This window comes from Crotalus tigris, unplaced genomic scaffold, assembly GCF_016545835.1.
Source record: "Crotalus tigris isolate CLP2741 ecotype Arizona unplaced genomic scaffold, ASM1654583v1 scf7180000017614.5298720, whole genome shotgun sequence".
In the NCBI taxonomy this organism is placed as follows: Eukaryota; Metazoa; Chordata; class Lepidosauria; order Squamata; family Viperidae; genus Crotalus; species Crotalus tigris.
Window position 1 is genome coordinate 2,236,642 of NW_024096513.1, and position 14,633 is coordinate 2,251,274.

A 14,633-nucleotide genomic window follows, 5' to 3' on the forward strand; every position below is an offset into this window, starting at 1 on the left:
TAGTTTTTTAAGGGGATTTGGGAAATTGCGGGAACTGCAATGCATATGTTGAATGGTGGGGTCCTGTTGCTTTGTTATACTGATTGTTTTTATTTCCTTCCGAATCCACTTGTCTGTTTCACAATATCTGCAAAACAGATTTGCATTTGAGCTGCTCACCACAATCTCAGAGTCATTTTGTAGCTCTTGCATTTCCACCCTGGTGGCAGCATCTGAAGGGGGGGGGGGCATAAGGCCGTTCATCACGCCTGGGTGGGATGTGAAAAGTCCACTGACAGCGGAAAATGCTCCAATCTGGGTTGAGGGGTTTATTACATTTTTTGCCAAAGAAGTTTCCCTTGATTGGGGCAACCCTGGTTTAAGCCCCAGCATGTGCACTGGATTGAGCTGAGGCAGAAGAGTAGAGAGGAGCATGTGACTGTCTTCGTAGTCCCATCTTTATTACGGCATAACCTCTGATCTCGTGGTTAGAGGAGCTGGCATCTCTGCCTCCAGGACTCTGAAAGAAATGCGAGTTGTGCGCCTGTTGATGGGTGTCCTGCTCTCATTCTAGAAAGAGGCTGTGCATACCTCCACAAAATAGGTGTTTCTGCCACAGACACACCCGAGTCTTTCACCAAACGGAGGGCACTCCCTCTCTCTTTCCTTGTTGAACTGGTACCATGGAAACGGCATAGTTCTCCTCTTAGCAGGCAGCCTGACACGCTCAGAAGAGTGGTGCTTTTCGGCTGCAGAAGCCCCCCAGGTGCCCCTCTGCCAGGGGGCTTTCTCAGATAAGCAGCCTGGGGTCTGCAGCCCAGGAGAGATGGTCTCGGCGACTGTGGCAGTGGCACCCCTTGCCAAGAATGTGGTGGTCTTTCGCAACGGGGACCCCTTTTTCCTCGGCCGGAAATTTGTGGTGAACCAGCGCCGGTTCCTGACCTTCGACGCCTTTTTGAATGAAGTGACCAGCACCATCCAAGCCCCCGTGGCCGTTAGGAGCATCTACACGCCCCGAGGGGGTCATCGCGTCACGGAGCTGAGTGAACTGCAGAACGGCTGCCGATACGTGGCTGCAGGTTTTGAGCGGTTCAAAAGGCTTGAGTAAGTAACTCCTTTCATCTCTGTTGCAGTCTGTTAAGTCAGCAAAGCGGATGAGGGAAAAAATTATGATAGATTTAAACCATTAAAAAGATAAATATATAAGCCATATGAATTATATTGATTAAAAAAAAGTAGATATAAGAGTCATCAAGGGAAAGATGAGAATCTAGAAAAGGAGGCCTAGGAGTTAAAAGACTTTAAGGGAACATAGAAATGAAAATGTAAAAATAAAAGAAATGAAAGTGTATTAGATAACAGAATACCCGATTGAGTTTTGTTTATAATGATGATTATGTTAAAGCACAACGATCATCTGATGAATTTTGAACCTGAGAGTGCTGAATGGTATGGCAGGGTTAATATCCAAGAGCAGCAGAAGTGTACCATTGTTCCGGGCACCCTTGTAGTAACAGTAGAATGAGAGTAGCCCAAATGTCTCTGCAGTGTGAGCACCGGAGGAACACACACACACACACACACACACACACACACACACACACACAGCCAATGGGAGGGAGGAGGGGGAAGGCAGAGAATCTGACCGATTCACTGGCATGAAGGTTTGAGGTGAAGATTCCTAGCGGGTTGTGACTAGGACTGTGAGCCTGTGGATGGGGCAGGGAGAGACCCTTCCAAGGCCTAAAGTTCCAGGGGAAGCCGAGCCAAGCCAAGCCCCAGCCTTTGCCCTAGCGGGGGAACTGAAGCACATTCTCAGCCATTTACCCCCCTTCCTCCTGGCAGTCAGGGACGGGTGAGATCCTTACCTGAGTCAAAGTAGAAGAAGGCAGCCTGAGCAAGCAGAGTGTCGAAGCTCTGGGCTCTTCTCTAGAGCTGGGCGTCTGCTCTGGCCTCCCAGGGAGGACCAGGACCCTTGAATTATGACGACACCAAGCTCACGATGTCACTCTCCAAGCAGCCCTTGCCCTTGTGGGAGTGTCGGAGGGCCACTCTCAGCACCCAGCACATTCAAGCCAGTGTGTAAATTGTGAAGATACGTGGCAGCTTTTCCGGCACGAGATCCGAATGGGCTTTGTTTAAAGGAAGAGAGTCACAGCTGTGTAGAATGGCTGGAGTAGTGCAGAGAAGGCCACCCTGTTGTGGAATTCTTCATAGATCGTGGGACTTCAAGTCCAGAATTTGGAGTTTAAAGAATTCAAAGCCCCAATATTGTGCATTTGGAAAACCAGGTTGGGAAAAGCTTTGGCAGAAAGTCTCTGGCATTTGACTTGAGTTCCTGAGGACAGCTCCTCCCACTCCATCTCATTTGGTTCTTCTATCCCAAGACAAAGAACTGCCTCGAGTCTCTTGCCTGGCTGCACCAGAAGCCTCTGGCTTTGTTTTCAAAAAATGAGAAAAGTTTGAACTTCTGCCCCTTGGACATCCTTCTCCAACTGGCCACCCAAAGCTAAGCAATGTCTGCCACCCAGCCCTCTCTTAGCTGCAATGTGGGATTAATTGCTGTCTTGCTGAGCAGAATTCTTCAGCTGCCCAATTGTTTGAACTTTCAGAAACACTCTTAAAATCACAAGAGTAAGGGCAGTGGGTGGTGGAATTCTGCTTCTTCCTTCCAAGATGCATCATCGCACATGCAGCTCTCCTCCTTTCCAGAGGAGAAGGTGTCCATCCCTCAAGTTTTATTGGGAGGACTGTGAATTAAAGAAGAGTTGAAGGGACAGCACTGTTGTTGATCTTCTCTGGTTGACCATTCCCAAGACCCAGATCACTGTTTTCCAATCGTGGCAGCTTGAAGTAGATGGACTTCAACTCCCAGTATGGCTGGCTGGGAAACTCTGGGAGTTGATGTCCACACATCTTCAAGTTGCTAAGGTTGGAAAACTGACTTAAGAGAAAGAGATTTTTCCCTGTTTCTTCCTTGAAAGGCATCTGGAGCACATACACATGGAAGCGATGGGAGTTGTAATCAAACCCATATCTATGGCAAAGGACATGCTGCCTGTTCCACTGGAAAACGCCTCTTAAGGGTTACTTTGCCACATTCTTTGGCCACTTCCAGAGATGTGAATGTGTTAGCCTGTGGCAACAACCAGGGATTGCGGGATTTGAAGTCTGCAGCATTCATGGGAGAAATAGCTGAATGTAGAAGTAGGAGAGTCTGCTCTGAACTGGAACTCAGAACTGCCCAGCACAATCCCCTGACTCGGCTCGGTGGCTCATTTTCTTCCCAAATCACTTTGTTGACAGTTATCCAAATGCTGGGATGAAGCAGCTGAACAAGCACCAGAAAAAAAATGGAGCCCAGGTGAGTAAGTGGTTGTGGGTGGACCAAATGCAGAAGGCTCAACTGCCAGGAGAAGTTTTTGGTCCAGAGGCCTTCTGCCTATTTCAAAGCTTTGTATTGTGCACCAAATATAATAAAAGCAACCTAAAAGAGGGAGTTCTGCCTAAGGAGATGGGCAAGCCAGGATCTTCTAAGGCCTTGAGCCTGTTGGGCTTGGACTTTGGAGCCGGCTGGGGAATTCTGGGAGTTGAAGTCCATGCACCTTCGAGGTGCTCAGATTAAGAAACACAGTGGTAGAACCTACAAAGGACAGATAATGGTGTGTGATGGTTGCTGCTGTTGATGACGACGATGTTTTGGCATTCAGAATTATCCAGGTATGCCTCAGAAGGTGATGGTTACGGCAGGATGGAAGCGGCAGACGAACCTTCCTTGTGTTATCCAGTGAGTGACTCTCCTGTCCTTGGAAATTCTCTCTCGGATTAGTGAAGGAAGAAATGAGGAAGCTCAGAGAAGGAGGCGACGGGATTTGGCGTAGAGGTTAAGGTAGCAGACTAGAAACCAGGAGGCGGTGAAGTCTCGCCTTAGCCGTGAAAAGGGCTAGCCTGATGATATCACAGCAAAATACGAGGAGGAAAGGCTATTAGGTATGTTAGGCCTTGAAATTAAATTATTTAAAAAAATAATAATAAAAATCAAATAAACGACTAACTAAAGGCAGAATTGGCATAGTTCTTTGTCTCTGAAGTTTATTCAATTTATATCTCCAGGACCTACATCCTTAGTGCCCCCAACAGCCCTGGAAAGAGGCAGTCCTGAGGGGGGGGCTGTCCTCGGCCAACTCTTTCTTCCCAGTCTTAATCCAGCCCTAAAACCTTTCCTGACCAAAAAAAAAGAGATGAGCAAAGCGATTGGGAAATAAAGGGGAGGTTACAAACAAGGGACCAAACCCCTCCTCCAAGTAAAATCCTGCCAGAATCCTGAGCTAGTTAGCACCGTGAAGTATAAATTCAAATAAACAAAAACCCAGAGAAGACTGGAAATTCTCTCTGCCTGTGGTGGAGCCCAGAAATTCCTTCGTGCCCCATTGGCATAATTTTAGGGAGTCCAGGTCCTCGCATATCTGAATGAGGGAGACGGGAGTAGTTGGGAGTCTTCCCCCAGGAAGCTCTGCAGGGAAGGAAGCCGGCGTCTCTGCTTCTGCCGTTCCAGTGTTTTCCGCAACGGAGACTTGCTGAGCCCCCCCTTCCGAATGGTGCTGGCCAGGGGCGCCCTGCAGGAATGGGGCACCGTCCTTGGCCGCTTGTCAGAAAAGGCCAACCTGCGCTCGGGAGCGGTGAAAAAGTGAGTCTTGTCTGCATTTTTTACCATCCTTTTCTATTTCTTTGGGGGTGGGGTGGGGGGTGGAAATCAAAGGCTCTGCCGTCCCTTTGCTACCCCAGAACTAGGCTACTCCAGCCCCCCAAGGCCTCCTGGGGGTCTCTCTGCACTGGGGCCCTGCCCTGAGCCCTGGCTCCAGAGGACCGGAGGGACCTTGTCTGGGGGGGGCATTGTTAGGGGGAGTTCTGTGCTCAGGGAGGTTGCTTCACGATAGTGTGCGATAGCTGAGAGCTTTCTCTGCCAAAAAGCAGCTCAGCTTTGCTTACTTAGTTTTATCCCGGCTTTACTATTTTTATAAATAACTCAAGGCAGGGAACGTATCCAACACACCTGCCTCCTCCAGTTTTCCCTACCACAACTACCCTGTGAGGTGGGCTGGGCTGAAGAGAGAGGGGCTGGCCCAAAGTCCCCCAGCTGGCTTTCATTGCTGAGAAAGAACTTGAACCACTTTCTAGTCTGGTGCCTTAACCGCTAAACCAAACCGGCTCTATTTATACTGCTTTAACTGTCATAACTTCAAATTAAATAAGGACTGAGAGTCTGAGAAAGGAATCTCAGTTTTAGGGAAGGGGAAATCCTGTAAACAATCTTTCTTCCAAAGCAGATGCAATTCTTATGAACAGAGTCTCTCTGGATTCCTTTTGCCTATATACTGTTCATGAATGGTACAATATACTTTACTGTGAGAGCAGGCACCTCAGCTGGGGGAGGGGGCTGGGGCAAATTGGACCTGTCCTGCTCCCTCCAAAGCCCAGGGCCAGAGCAGAAGCTTTAGCAACACACCTTCTGGGCTTTAGCAACACACCTTCTTTCCACAAAAGGCTGAGCCAAAACAAAGAAAACCACCAGATGGCTTCATGTTATGTCAGAAATGTGGCTGAACAGGAAACGGGCTCATTAGTGTCACTCATGAGCAGAAGCAGCCATCAGGGCTTTGGTCAACTAGATTTTGCATAAAGGTGGCTGTGGGAGCCAAGTCCACCTGCAAGACCCAGAACAGAGGGGTCATTGGGTTTAGTTATGGGTTTAAGGCAGGACAAGAAGCAATGGTTGGAAACTGATCAAAGAGAGAAGCAACCTGGAATTAAGGAGAAACTTCCTAACAGTGAGGACAATTAACCAGGGTAACAGCTTTGCCTTCAGAAGTTGTGGGTGCACTGGAAGTTTTAAGAAGAGACTGGACAGCCACTTGTCTGAAATGGTCTCCTGCCTGAGCAGGGGGTTGGACTTTCACTAGAAGACCCCCAAGGTCCCTTCTAGCTCTGTTCTGATTGGGTTAGTTCCCTCTTCAGTCTTTAAACAGGAGGAAACTTGTAGAACAGGGCTCCCCGACTTACAACTTTTAAGTCTTGTGGACTTCAACTCCCAGAATTCCCCAGCCAGCCTTGTGTCTTCCTCAGATTCTTCCCCCTTTTCTTGGACCTGTTTCTGCTTTGCTCTTCCAGGCTCTGCAAGCTGAACGGTGACCTCATCTCCCAGGGCGAGGAGCTGGTGAACGGCGAATATTATGTGGCTGTGGGGCCGGAGAAGTACAAAGATTTGCCTTACTTCGAACTACTGGTGCCTCCCAAAATCCCTCTCCGTCCCTTTTGGTAGGCAGCTGAGGTGCCTCTGCTTAGCTCAGCTTTTTCAGTTGGGTGTCAGGTGGTGAAAGATTGATTTAAATGGCAGCCAATCTGGCACATGTCCAAATGGCTGAATCAGTGTGACTGAAATGCAGCAGCGGGCTCCTTTGTGCAGAATACAATCCCTTAGAATAATAATAATAAAAAAGTAGTATTGACTTCATCTGCCCAAACACTTTCTCCAAGTACCTCTGTTCTTCCAATCTTCCTTGTTTAGGAGATGTTGGGGGAGGTCATAACTTGTGTTCTCTGAGGGTGAAATAAGGATTGAACCGTGGTGTCCTTGGTGCTCTCTGAGCTTGGTTCTTTTCTTGCAGATGTTTCATTACACAACTAGATAACATCATCAGTGCTAGAAGGGAGAGGGGTTTGCTGTCTTTTTATACACTAGGAATTGCCAGACAAGCTAACAGTAAGCAACCAGTGTCCCAAAGGTGCTTTTCCAAAAGGCAACTGGACTGTCTTGGTTCTTTTCCTTGAAAACATTTCACTTCTCATCTAAGAAGCTTCCCCAGTTTCAGTTCTTCAGCTTCTTGGACGAGAAGCGAAACGCTTTCCAGGAAAGAACCAAGAAAGTCCAGTTACTTTTTGGAAAAGCAACTTTGGGACAACCATGACCTGGATGATTGAGAATTTCCATAGAATCCAGGGGTAGGCAACCTTGGCTCTTTTATGACTTGTGGACTTCAACTCCCAGAATTCCTGAGTCAGCATGGCTCAGCTTGGAAACCTCTCCCTTTCCCCTCAGCATAGCTGGCTCAGGAATTCTGGGAGTTGAAGTCCAGGAGTCATAAAAGAGCCAAGGTTGCCTACCCCTGCCATACACAAATGAACAACATCAAGGAATTAGCAAGAAGAGAACCATGCTCACAGGGCAAGCCACTAGTATATAAAAAGAGAGCAAACCCCAGCTCAGAGACAGGGTGTGCTGGGCCTACAGACCCTGTGTGTTACGGTAGCCCAGGCTAAGATACTACTGCCATGTAGGTGTTGACGATTTTTACTGTAACATCCATAGTAACAGAACCTTGCAAGTGTGAATACGCTTTCCTCTCCCTTCTTTCAGAAGAACTAGGGAGGATCTTGTCTGAGACACTTTCTCCGGCTACAGTTCTGGCCCATACTTGGGTTTCTGTTATCTGTTATCCCAGTAGCAGCTCTCCTTCCTGTTCCTCACGATTATTCCTTCTGCCCATTACACTGCACAGTATCTCAGTAAGGTAGGAAAAACATCTCTGTGTGGTCTGGATATGAATGTGCTGCTTTTCTACTCATAGGAACTTCTCTACTAACAGAAGAAGGAACTACAATCGGGGGGTAAGTAGCCTTGATGGCTGATTTCCTAAGGCAGCACCTGTGTGAAAAGGAGCAAAGATACTTTGCATCTGGAGAAGAAGTGTAATGTGTAAATGTTCCTATTAGATTTTTTTAGCAACCAGAGTGGGGATCCCCCTCCAAAAAAATAAATGTGCTTCATGGGTTACCTCCCAGCGCGGCAGAAGTGACCAAAACCTGCTGCATCCACCCAGCAGATGTGTACAACATTATTACATTTCACTGGTATTTCTCTAATACAGGGGTTCCCAACCAGGGGTGCGAGACGATATTCCAGGGGGTGCGAAAACTTGGGTTTTCAAAATTATAAGTGTATATGCATAATTTGTTGCCATTATTTCAAACTTTTGTAAGGAGTGCGAGAATATATCAGAAGCGTTCTAGGGGTGCAGAGTGTAGAAAAAGTTGAGAACCTCTGCTCTAATGTCTTACTAGTTTTTGTTTCTGCATTAGTTAAGACCAGAACCAGCAAAATCTTACGATGTCATTTACCTGTTTATTTATTTCTACTCTCTTCTATCCTCTCCAGGTGGCCTCTGAAGACAGAGCCAGCGACTCGGCACTCCTTGAGCCAGTGCAACAGGTAAAGTGAAGCAGCGATTTTGGAGAGCTTAATCTGCCACTTAAATAAAAAAGTTCAGGATTTAATGTTTCATGTTGGCTAAGAGTAGGATTCCATATTCTGAAATACCTCTACATTACATTATATATACATAAAAACACTGAAGTTTCCTGCCATAAAAACCTCATTTTGGGGAAAGTACTGTTTTTTTTTCTCCACCATAAAAGGCTCGGTGTACTAAATTCATGAATATTGTGGGTCCATTTGTGTGCACTGGAAAGCCCAAGCAGTTTAACAAGTTGCCTTGCCTGCATCTTAAGACTTCCAATGGATTGGTAGGAAATAAAGTGGAAATACTATTTCCTAAGACTTCAGAAATGGGCTCTTATCAATATAACCTAAAACCCTTACACCTACGGTACTCCACAGTGCTGATTTGTGTTCAACTTGTAATCAGCAGGAGTTTGTGGGTGTCCAAAAAGTCAAGATAGCAGCTACAATTGCCTAATCAAAGTTCTTTTTAAAAATACAGTGCACATTAAAACAGAGGGGGCAGAACTTTGATTTTTGTAGCCACAGCTGCCCTTTTGACTTTTCCAAATGTCTTGCTTTTTTCTTCTAATACTTTTTATTAAAAGAAGGTTTTACATTGTTAAGTGGGTCGTCACGTGACCAGCTTGATTTTATATTTTTTGTGGCAGTTAATAGAATCGTAATGTTTTTTTAATTGAATCTGTGGTTGGTAAGTGGATCCATTGGCCACAATGGGCATTTTTTTGATGGAAATTGGAAGTAAACATCAGTTTGTGGCAAAAAAAAAAGTCAGTTGTGGTTATGTGACTATGGGATGCTGCAAACAGAAACGCAGGTCAGTTGCTGAGCAACCGAACTACAATCATGTGACTGGGGAAATGGGGCAGCCATTGTAACTTCAAATCTGGGTCCTAGGTACTTGTTTTGGGGCCCATCCTAACTTCAAATGGTTGCTAAGTGGTTGGTCATAAGCTGAGGACTACCTGTAGCAATAATGTAGCCTTTTGCAAACTACGGAGCCTTGTGAAAATCAGACACGCTTCTTTGGGCCTTGTGGATTCGTGGGCCTTAAGATCCCAATGCGCTGGGCCGGATAGAGCACGTGTGGGGAAGCGGCTTCCCATCAAAGGAAGCTTGGATTCCTTGTCCCCCTTCCTGACCTGGCTGGAGCTGAAATCTCACAGCAGAGACTCCCCACTTCCCCAGTTGCTACGGATCCCAAAGCAGGGACCTGCGGCATATTTTCTGCAGGAAATTGATTTTTTTTTCCGCATGGAGAGGGAGGGGGGACTTTGAGAGGATGGAAATAGGAAATGCTGGGGATGTTTGATGATGATTTGAAGTGGCCAGGACTTACATCTGAAAGGCCCTGATGAACATTCCTTGAACTTCCAGATGAAACTTTGGCGGGTCCATTCCACAGGGATTGTGCCTGCAGGAGACCCTCCCCGTCCCTCCGAGTCCAAGCCAGCCAAGAAATACCCTCACCAAGACAAAGTGACATCCGTCTTCCACGCCAAGCCAGGCCAGGTTGGACAAGAGCGCCAGGTCCCTGGCAACTATTTCACCCGAGGTAAAAATAAACGGAAAAGAATGAGCACCTGTGTCTCACCTTAGAGACAGAGTGGGCACTATGACGGGTAAGGGGGCTGTGGTGATAGTGAGCGACTTTGGCCACACTGCCTGTCAAGTCAGCCCCTGGAGGGTATCAGGCTGAGCAACTCCATTGACCAAGGGGAGCATCCAAGGAAATTGGGAGGGATGGGCTGGGTCAGCCAGTCAGGCATTTTTTCCCAGAGGAAGCTGTCAAACAAATGTTAAGCAGGCAGATTGCATATGGGGGAATAATCTTTAATTATTATTAGAACATCTGACAGGCTGAGTTTGCACACAATGACACACTACAATGTGGTTGACTCCTGTGTGGCTTGTGTAGAGCAGATGGTAGCCTCAGGTGTTCTTGGAGAAAGCAACAGAAGGTTTGTATGGGAAGTCCAGGGCTCCCCAAATTCAGAAGACTAGAAAATTCTTGAAGAAGCCGGAATCTCTTGGTGTATGTGAGCTCAGCTCAGTTATGGTGTTAAAGTCACTACTTCATTGTTTTGCGCAGAGGAATTAACAGACACAAGTTTGATTTGGGGCTCAAAACAAAATAATTCAGAGCGTTTCACTCTCCCAGGAGAGTGAACCCCATGACTTGATCCCCATGACTGAGTGAGTGAGAGACTGAAACTTTCTGGATGAATCCCAACAGGGAGGAAACCAACTGGCCAGGCGCTACGTCCTGCTGGTCAGAAAGCAACATGCTGGATAAAGGAGAATATTTGCACCTCCGGGTTGAACTGAAGGCTCCGTGGTGCTCTCTGAGCTCGGTGGGTTTTTTTGCAGACATTTCAGGACCCAACTAGGTACTGTAATATCAGTGCTCTTGGAGCTTGGATGTCAGTGCAACACTGATTGTGTTCCCTAGTCTGGGTCATGAAAACGGCCAAGCTTAGAGAACACCACGATGTACCCTGCATCAAAAGAGGGATGAAAGCTGATTTGTAGCCACCGTCTGGCGCTTTCAAAGCGCAAGGAGGGAAACCACTCTGGGAAGGGCACGTTATTCACCAGGGATCTCGTGTCGCCCTGTCTTTTATTTTTTCTTCAGAAGATGAAAGCGTTTATAAAAGGAGAGGGGCAAGGCAGGAGATGGTGGATGCGCAGGAAATAGGAGAAGACGAAGACACGCAGGTTGAATTGCCGGTGGACCAGGTAAGGAGGGTCTCTCAGGCCATGCGTGAGCAGCCTTTCCCCCCAAAGCAGACTGTAAGACCAGGGGACCTCATCTCCCAGAATTCCCCAGCTAGCATGGACACCCCTGACAGTGAGGGGTGACCTGAAGAGGTTGTGCACAGGAGTTGACCTCGCAATCGGCAGATTTGGACCGCTTTTGCAAGGAAGATTCTTGGGCAAAGATCCTCAAGCCAAGATGTGTCAGGCTGACCCCAAAAGGCTGAATGTTGTCATAAAATCAAAAGGAGCTCCAATGAAGTATTAGTTTAAGGATGTGTACACTCATGCAACCACGTTATTATAAATGTCCATGGGGATTCTCAGCCATCCAGGCCATGGTTGTCCCAAAGGTGCTTTTTGAAAAGGCAATTGGACTTTCTTGGTTTTTGCTTAAAGGCATTTTTCTTCTTGGATGAGAAATAAAACAAGGAAAAACAAAGTCCAAGTTGCCTTTTGAAATCGCACCTTGGGACATATTATTATAAGTTTTTGTATTTTTATTTTTCCCACTAAAAGATTTCAGGTTATTTTTCAATCAAATTGTACTGCTTAATAAGTTATGTCCGGGGTGGCAAACCTATGACATGCCTGCCACAGGTGGCACGCAGACCCCTCTCTGTGGGCACGCATGCCGTCGCCCCAGTCCTAGGATTCAGCTGGATTTTATAAAACCTTTTTGCTTTAGGCCTCCACCACTGTGTGCAAAAAAAAAAAAATTCAATCAATCAATCAATCAATTTCCTTGCGGGAGAAAAAAAGATCTCGCAAAGTTGGAACTTTTGAGTCCCACCCAGTCTGCCGTTACTACTGCAGCCACGCCCACCCACTGGGCCACGGCCACCCAATATTGGGGCCACACCCACCCGGCACTCGACGATGCATAAGTGGGTTTGGGGCTGCAGTTTGGGCACTCAGTCTCTAAAAGGTTCGCCATCACTGGCCTAAGTGGAATTTTCCCCCAATGGGATTTTCCCATGTATTTTACCAGGAAACATAGATAGGGCAGGCTAGAAAAGTCAGTGCCCTCCTAACTATACCCAAGCACTCCAAATTTGTTGGCGGTGTCCATTTTGCTCTATGAGTTCATGGTGACCTAACCCTAACCCTAAGTGGAATTTTCCCCCAATGGGATTTTCCCATGTATTTTACCAGGAAACATAGATAGGGCAGGCTAGAAAAGTCAGTGCCCTCCTGACCATACCCAAGCACTCCGAGTTTGTTGGCGATGTCCATTTTGCTCTATGAGTTCATAGTGACCTAACCCTAACCCTAAGTGGAATTTTCCCCCAATGGGATTTTCCCATGTATTTTACCAGGAAACATAGATAGGGCAGCCTAGAAAAGTCAGTGTCCTCCTAACCATACCCAAGTACTCCAAATTTGTTGGTGATGTCCATTTCGCTCTCCGAGTTCATGGTGACCTAACCTTAACCCTAAGTGGAATTTTCCCCCAATGGGATTTTCCCATATATTTTACCAGGAAACATAGATAGGGCAGGCTAGAAAAGTCAGTGCCCCCCTAACCATACCCAAGCACTCCGAATTTATTGGCAATGTCTATTTTGCTCTATGAGTTCATGGTGACCTAACCCTAACCCTAAGTGGAATTTTCCTCCAATGGGATTTTCCCATGTATTTTACCAGGAAACATAGATAGGGCAGGCTAGAAAAGTCAGTGCCCTCCTAACCATACCCAAGTACTCCAAATTTGTTGGCGATGTCCATTTCGCTCTCTGAGTTCATGGTGACCTAACCCTAACCCTTATGTTAAAGGTGGAAAAAAAATTCTGAAGTGAGTTATCTTGGTTTGATTTTTTATATCTCAAAAATCTGGCATTTTAAATCCACTGCAGACTAACCATAGGAGCTGGATTATCATAGCTAAACCACAGCTACAAACTAAGATTAACACTATCAAAAGCACTAACTGATCTACTTCAGTATACAAATACATCACCCAGAACATGGTCTGTGGGTCAGTATTAATGGGGTGGGTAGCTTAGTAACTTTGGAAAAGACTGTTTGCTTTTATCAAATATGTTTCAGGGGTTTTCTCCCTGAGGAACTGTTTTCTCCAGACCTTTGTCATCTTTGTAGTTAGCTGAGGTCAGATGTTTCCTTTGTCTACTCTGAAGTCACACTAAGTAGAAGTTCCTGCCTGGTAAGAGTGGAGTATTCCCACCTATGCCTTTTTTTTTTTTTTTTTGTTCTGCCGGCTGACCACATCGCCTCGGACGTGGCCTGAGTGCTTGTGCTTTTCCCTTCCCCCCCCTCCAGAAAACTGCAGAGATTGTGGAAGAGGAAGTTATATCAAAGACCAAAGGAGGGCCATCCAAGAAGGTAATTAACTTGCATTGATAAACATTTTAATCTAAGTGCTGGAGAGAAGAAAGAATAATGACATTTATACAACTGATTCATTTTAGTTCACTGCAGTGAATGAATCTATGCATTTATGTAAAAACAAGCCAACTTTTAAAGGAAGTTCAGTCTGTGGGATCTTTGGTGTTCTCTGAGCCCCGTTTTCTGGGAGACATTTCATTGCCCGGCAAGGTAACATCTTCACGGTGTAGAAGGGAGCAGGTGTGGTCCTTGCTCCAGTCCAAGGACTTTAACCCCGAGCTACCCACAGTCTCTTCTACTGAAGTGCAGCCTATTCAGTACAGAACAAAGCGGACATTCCAGCACAAGCTCTTCTCTGGGATTGAGCAGCGATCTGCTTCCATACCATCTCGGTGCTCCTTCCCAGACTGCTCTCAATAGACGTGTTCAACAAACCTTCTGTCTTTTGTCATTCCTTGTACAATGACAAGACTTTCTCCTCTTTGTAGTGCTTATAAGTGAGACAGAAGCTTACTTTGCAGCCAACAAGAAGCTCTCCTGGATCGGAGAAATGACTCAAATGAAACAAGCCCAGCAAGGTTTGCCGGAGGGAACGTTTTGAACCAAGCGTATGGTAGTTTTGTGCAATTTTTGTCTACAGAATTTGTTCTTGCAATAAATGTAGAATCTCTCTGATTTGAAATCCTTATCCGAGACAAGATTCCGGTAAGGGGGAGGGGGGAGAAACAGGCACGGTGACTGAGGGCTGACAACTGTTCCAAGTTTAATTCAGAGGCCACCAATATGGCATCAGGTGAAGAAGGTGCTAACAGATTTTAGATCTTAAGGGCTTGTCATGCAAGCAAATTGGCACTTTTCATAGGTCAAAGGGAGGGAGCAGCAGGAAACCACAGAGGGTCTAGGACTTTTTGCCTCCACCACGTGCTCGCGCCCCCTTCGGCCCCACCCTCCAGCCACAGCCAATTGACAGCGAGCGTCCAGACAAATGGGACTTCACGTGTGCATGTGTGTGCCCTCTGCTCACGCAAATAGAGTTGCACGTGCGAGTACATATGCCTGCTACTTGTGTGGAACCATTTCCTCTCCTCTCTCTCCCCCCCCCCCCCCCGCGCAGGTCTGCAAAGCCAGAAAGGTTGGGGAACACAGTTTTGGGCTTTGTATATCGATTGATTCTTGTGTTTAATATTTTACATATTTTGTTGCCCAAGGTCACTACGATGATATGAGCAGCCATGCAAATTTATGTAAATCAGTG

General features: G+C 46.5%; 1 protein-coding gene across 2 annotated transcripts; it reads left to right on the forward strand.

Moving 5' to 3' along the window:
- The first annotated feature begins 254 nt into the window (after positions 1-254).
- DCDC2B (doublecortin domain containing 2B) lies at positions 255-14,060 on the forward strand. 2 transcript variants are annotated; one of them, XM_039328940.1, is made up of 11 exons: positions 255-1,083; positions 3,286-3,343; positions 3,690-3,766; positions 4,535-4,666; positions 6,148-6,294; positions 7,605-7,644; positions 8,192-8,245; positions 9,653-9,830; positions 10,914-11,014; positions 13,313-13,375; positions 13,867-14,060. In XM_039328940.1, the coding sequence occupies exons 1-11, from the start codon at positions 806-808 to the stop codon at positions 13,873-13,875; spliced, it is 1,137 nt and encodes a 378-aa protein (XP_039184874.1). In that variant the 5' UTR covers positions 255-805; the 3' UTR covers positions 13,876-14,060. The 2 variants fall into 2 exon arrangements, with proteins under 2 accessions (XP_039184874.1, XP_039184868.1); XM_039328934.1 differs by having other exon boundaries at positions 260-1,083; positions 10,911-11,014.
- The last annotated feature ends 573 nt before the right edge of the window (positions 14,061-14,633 follow it).

Bases quoted from the DNA above. Each gene is read 5' to 3' on its own strand.
- DCDC2B (XM_039328934.1), top strand. From the start codon at position 806: ATGGTCTCGGCGACTGTGGCAGTGGCACCCCTTGCCAAGAATGTGGTG. The intron at 3,344-3,689 runs GTGAGTAAGTGG...TTTGGCATTCAG, and splicing joins AGAAAAAAAATGGAGCCCAG to AATTATCCAGGTATGCCTCA. The intron at 6,295-7,604 runs GTAGGCAGCTGA...TTCTACTCATAG, and splicing joins ATCCCTCTCCGTCCCTTTTG to GAACTTCTCTACTAACAGAA.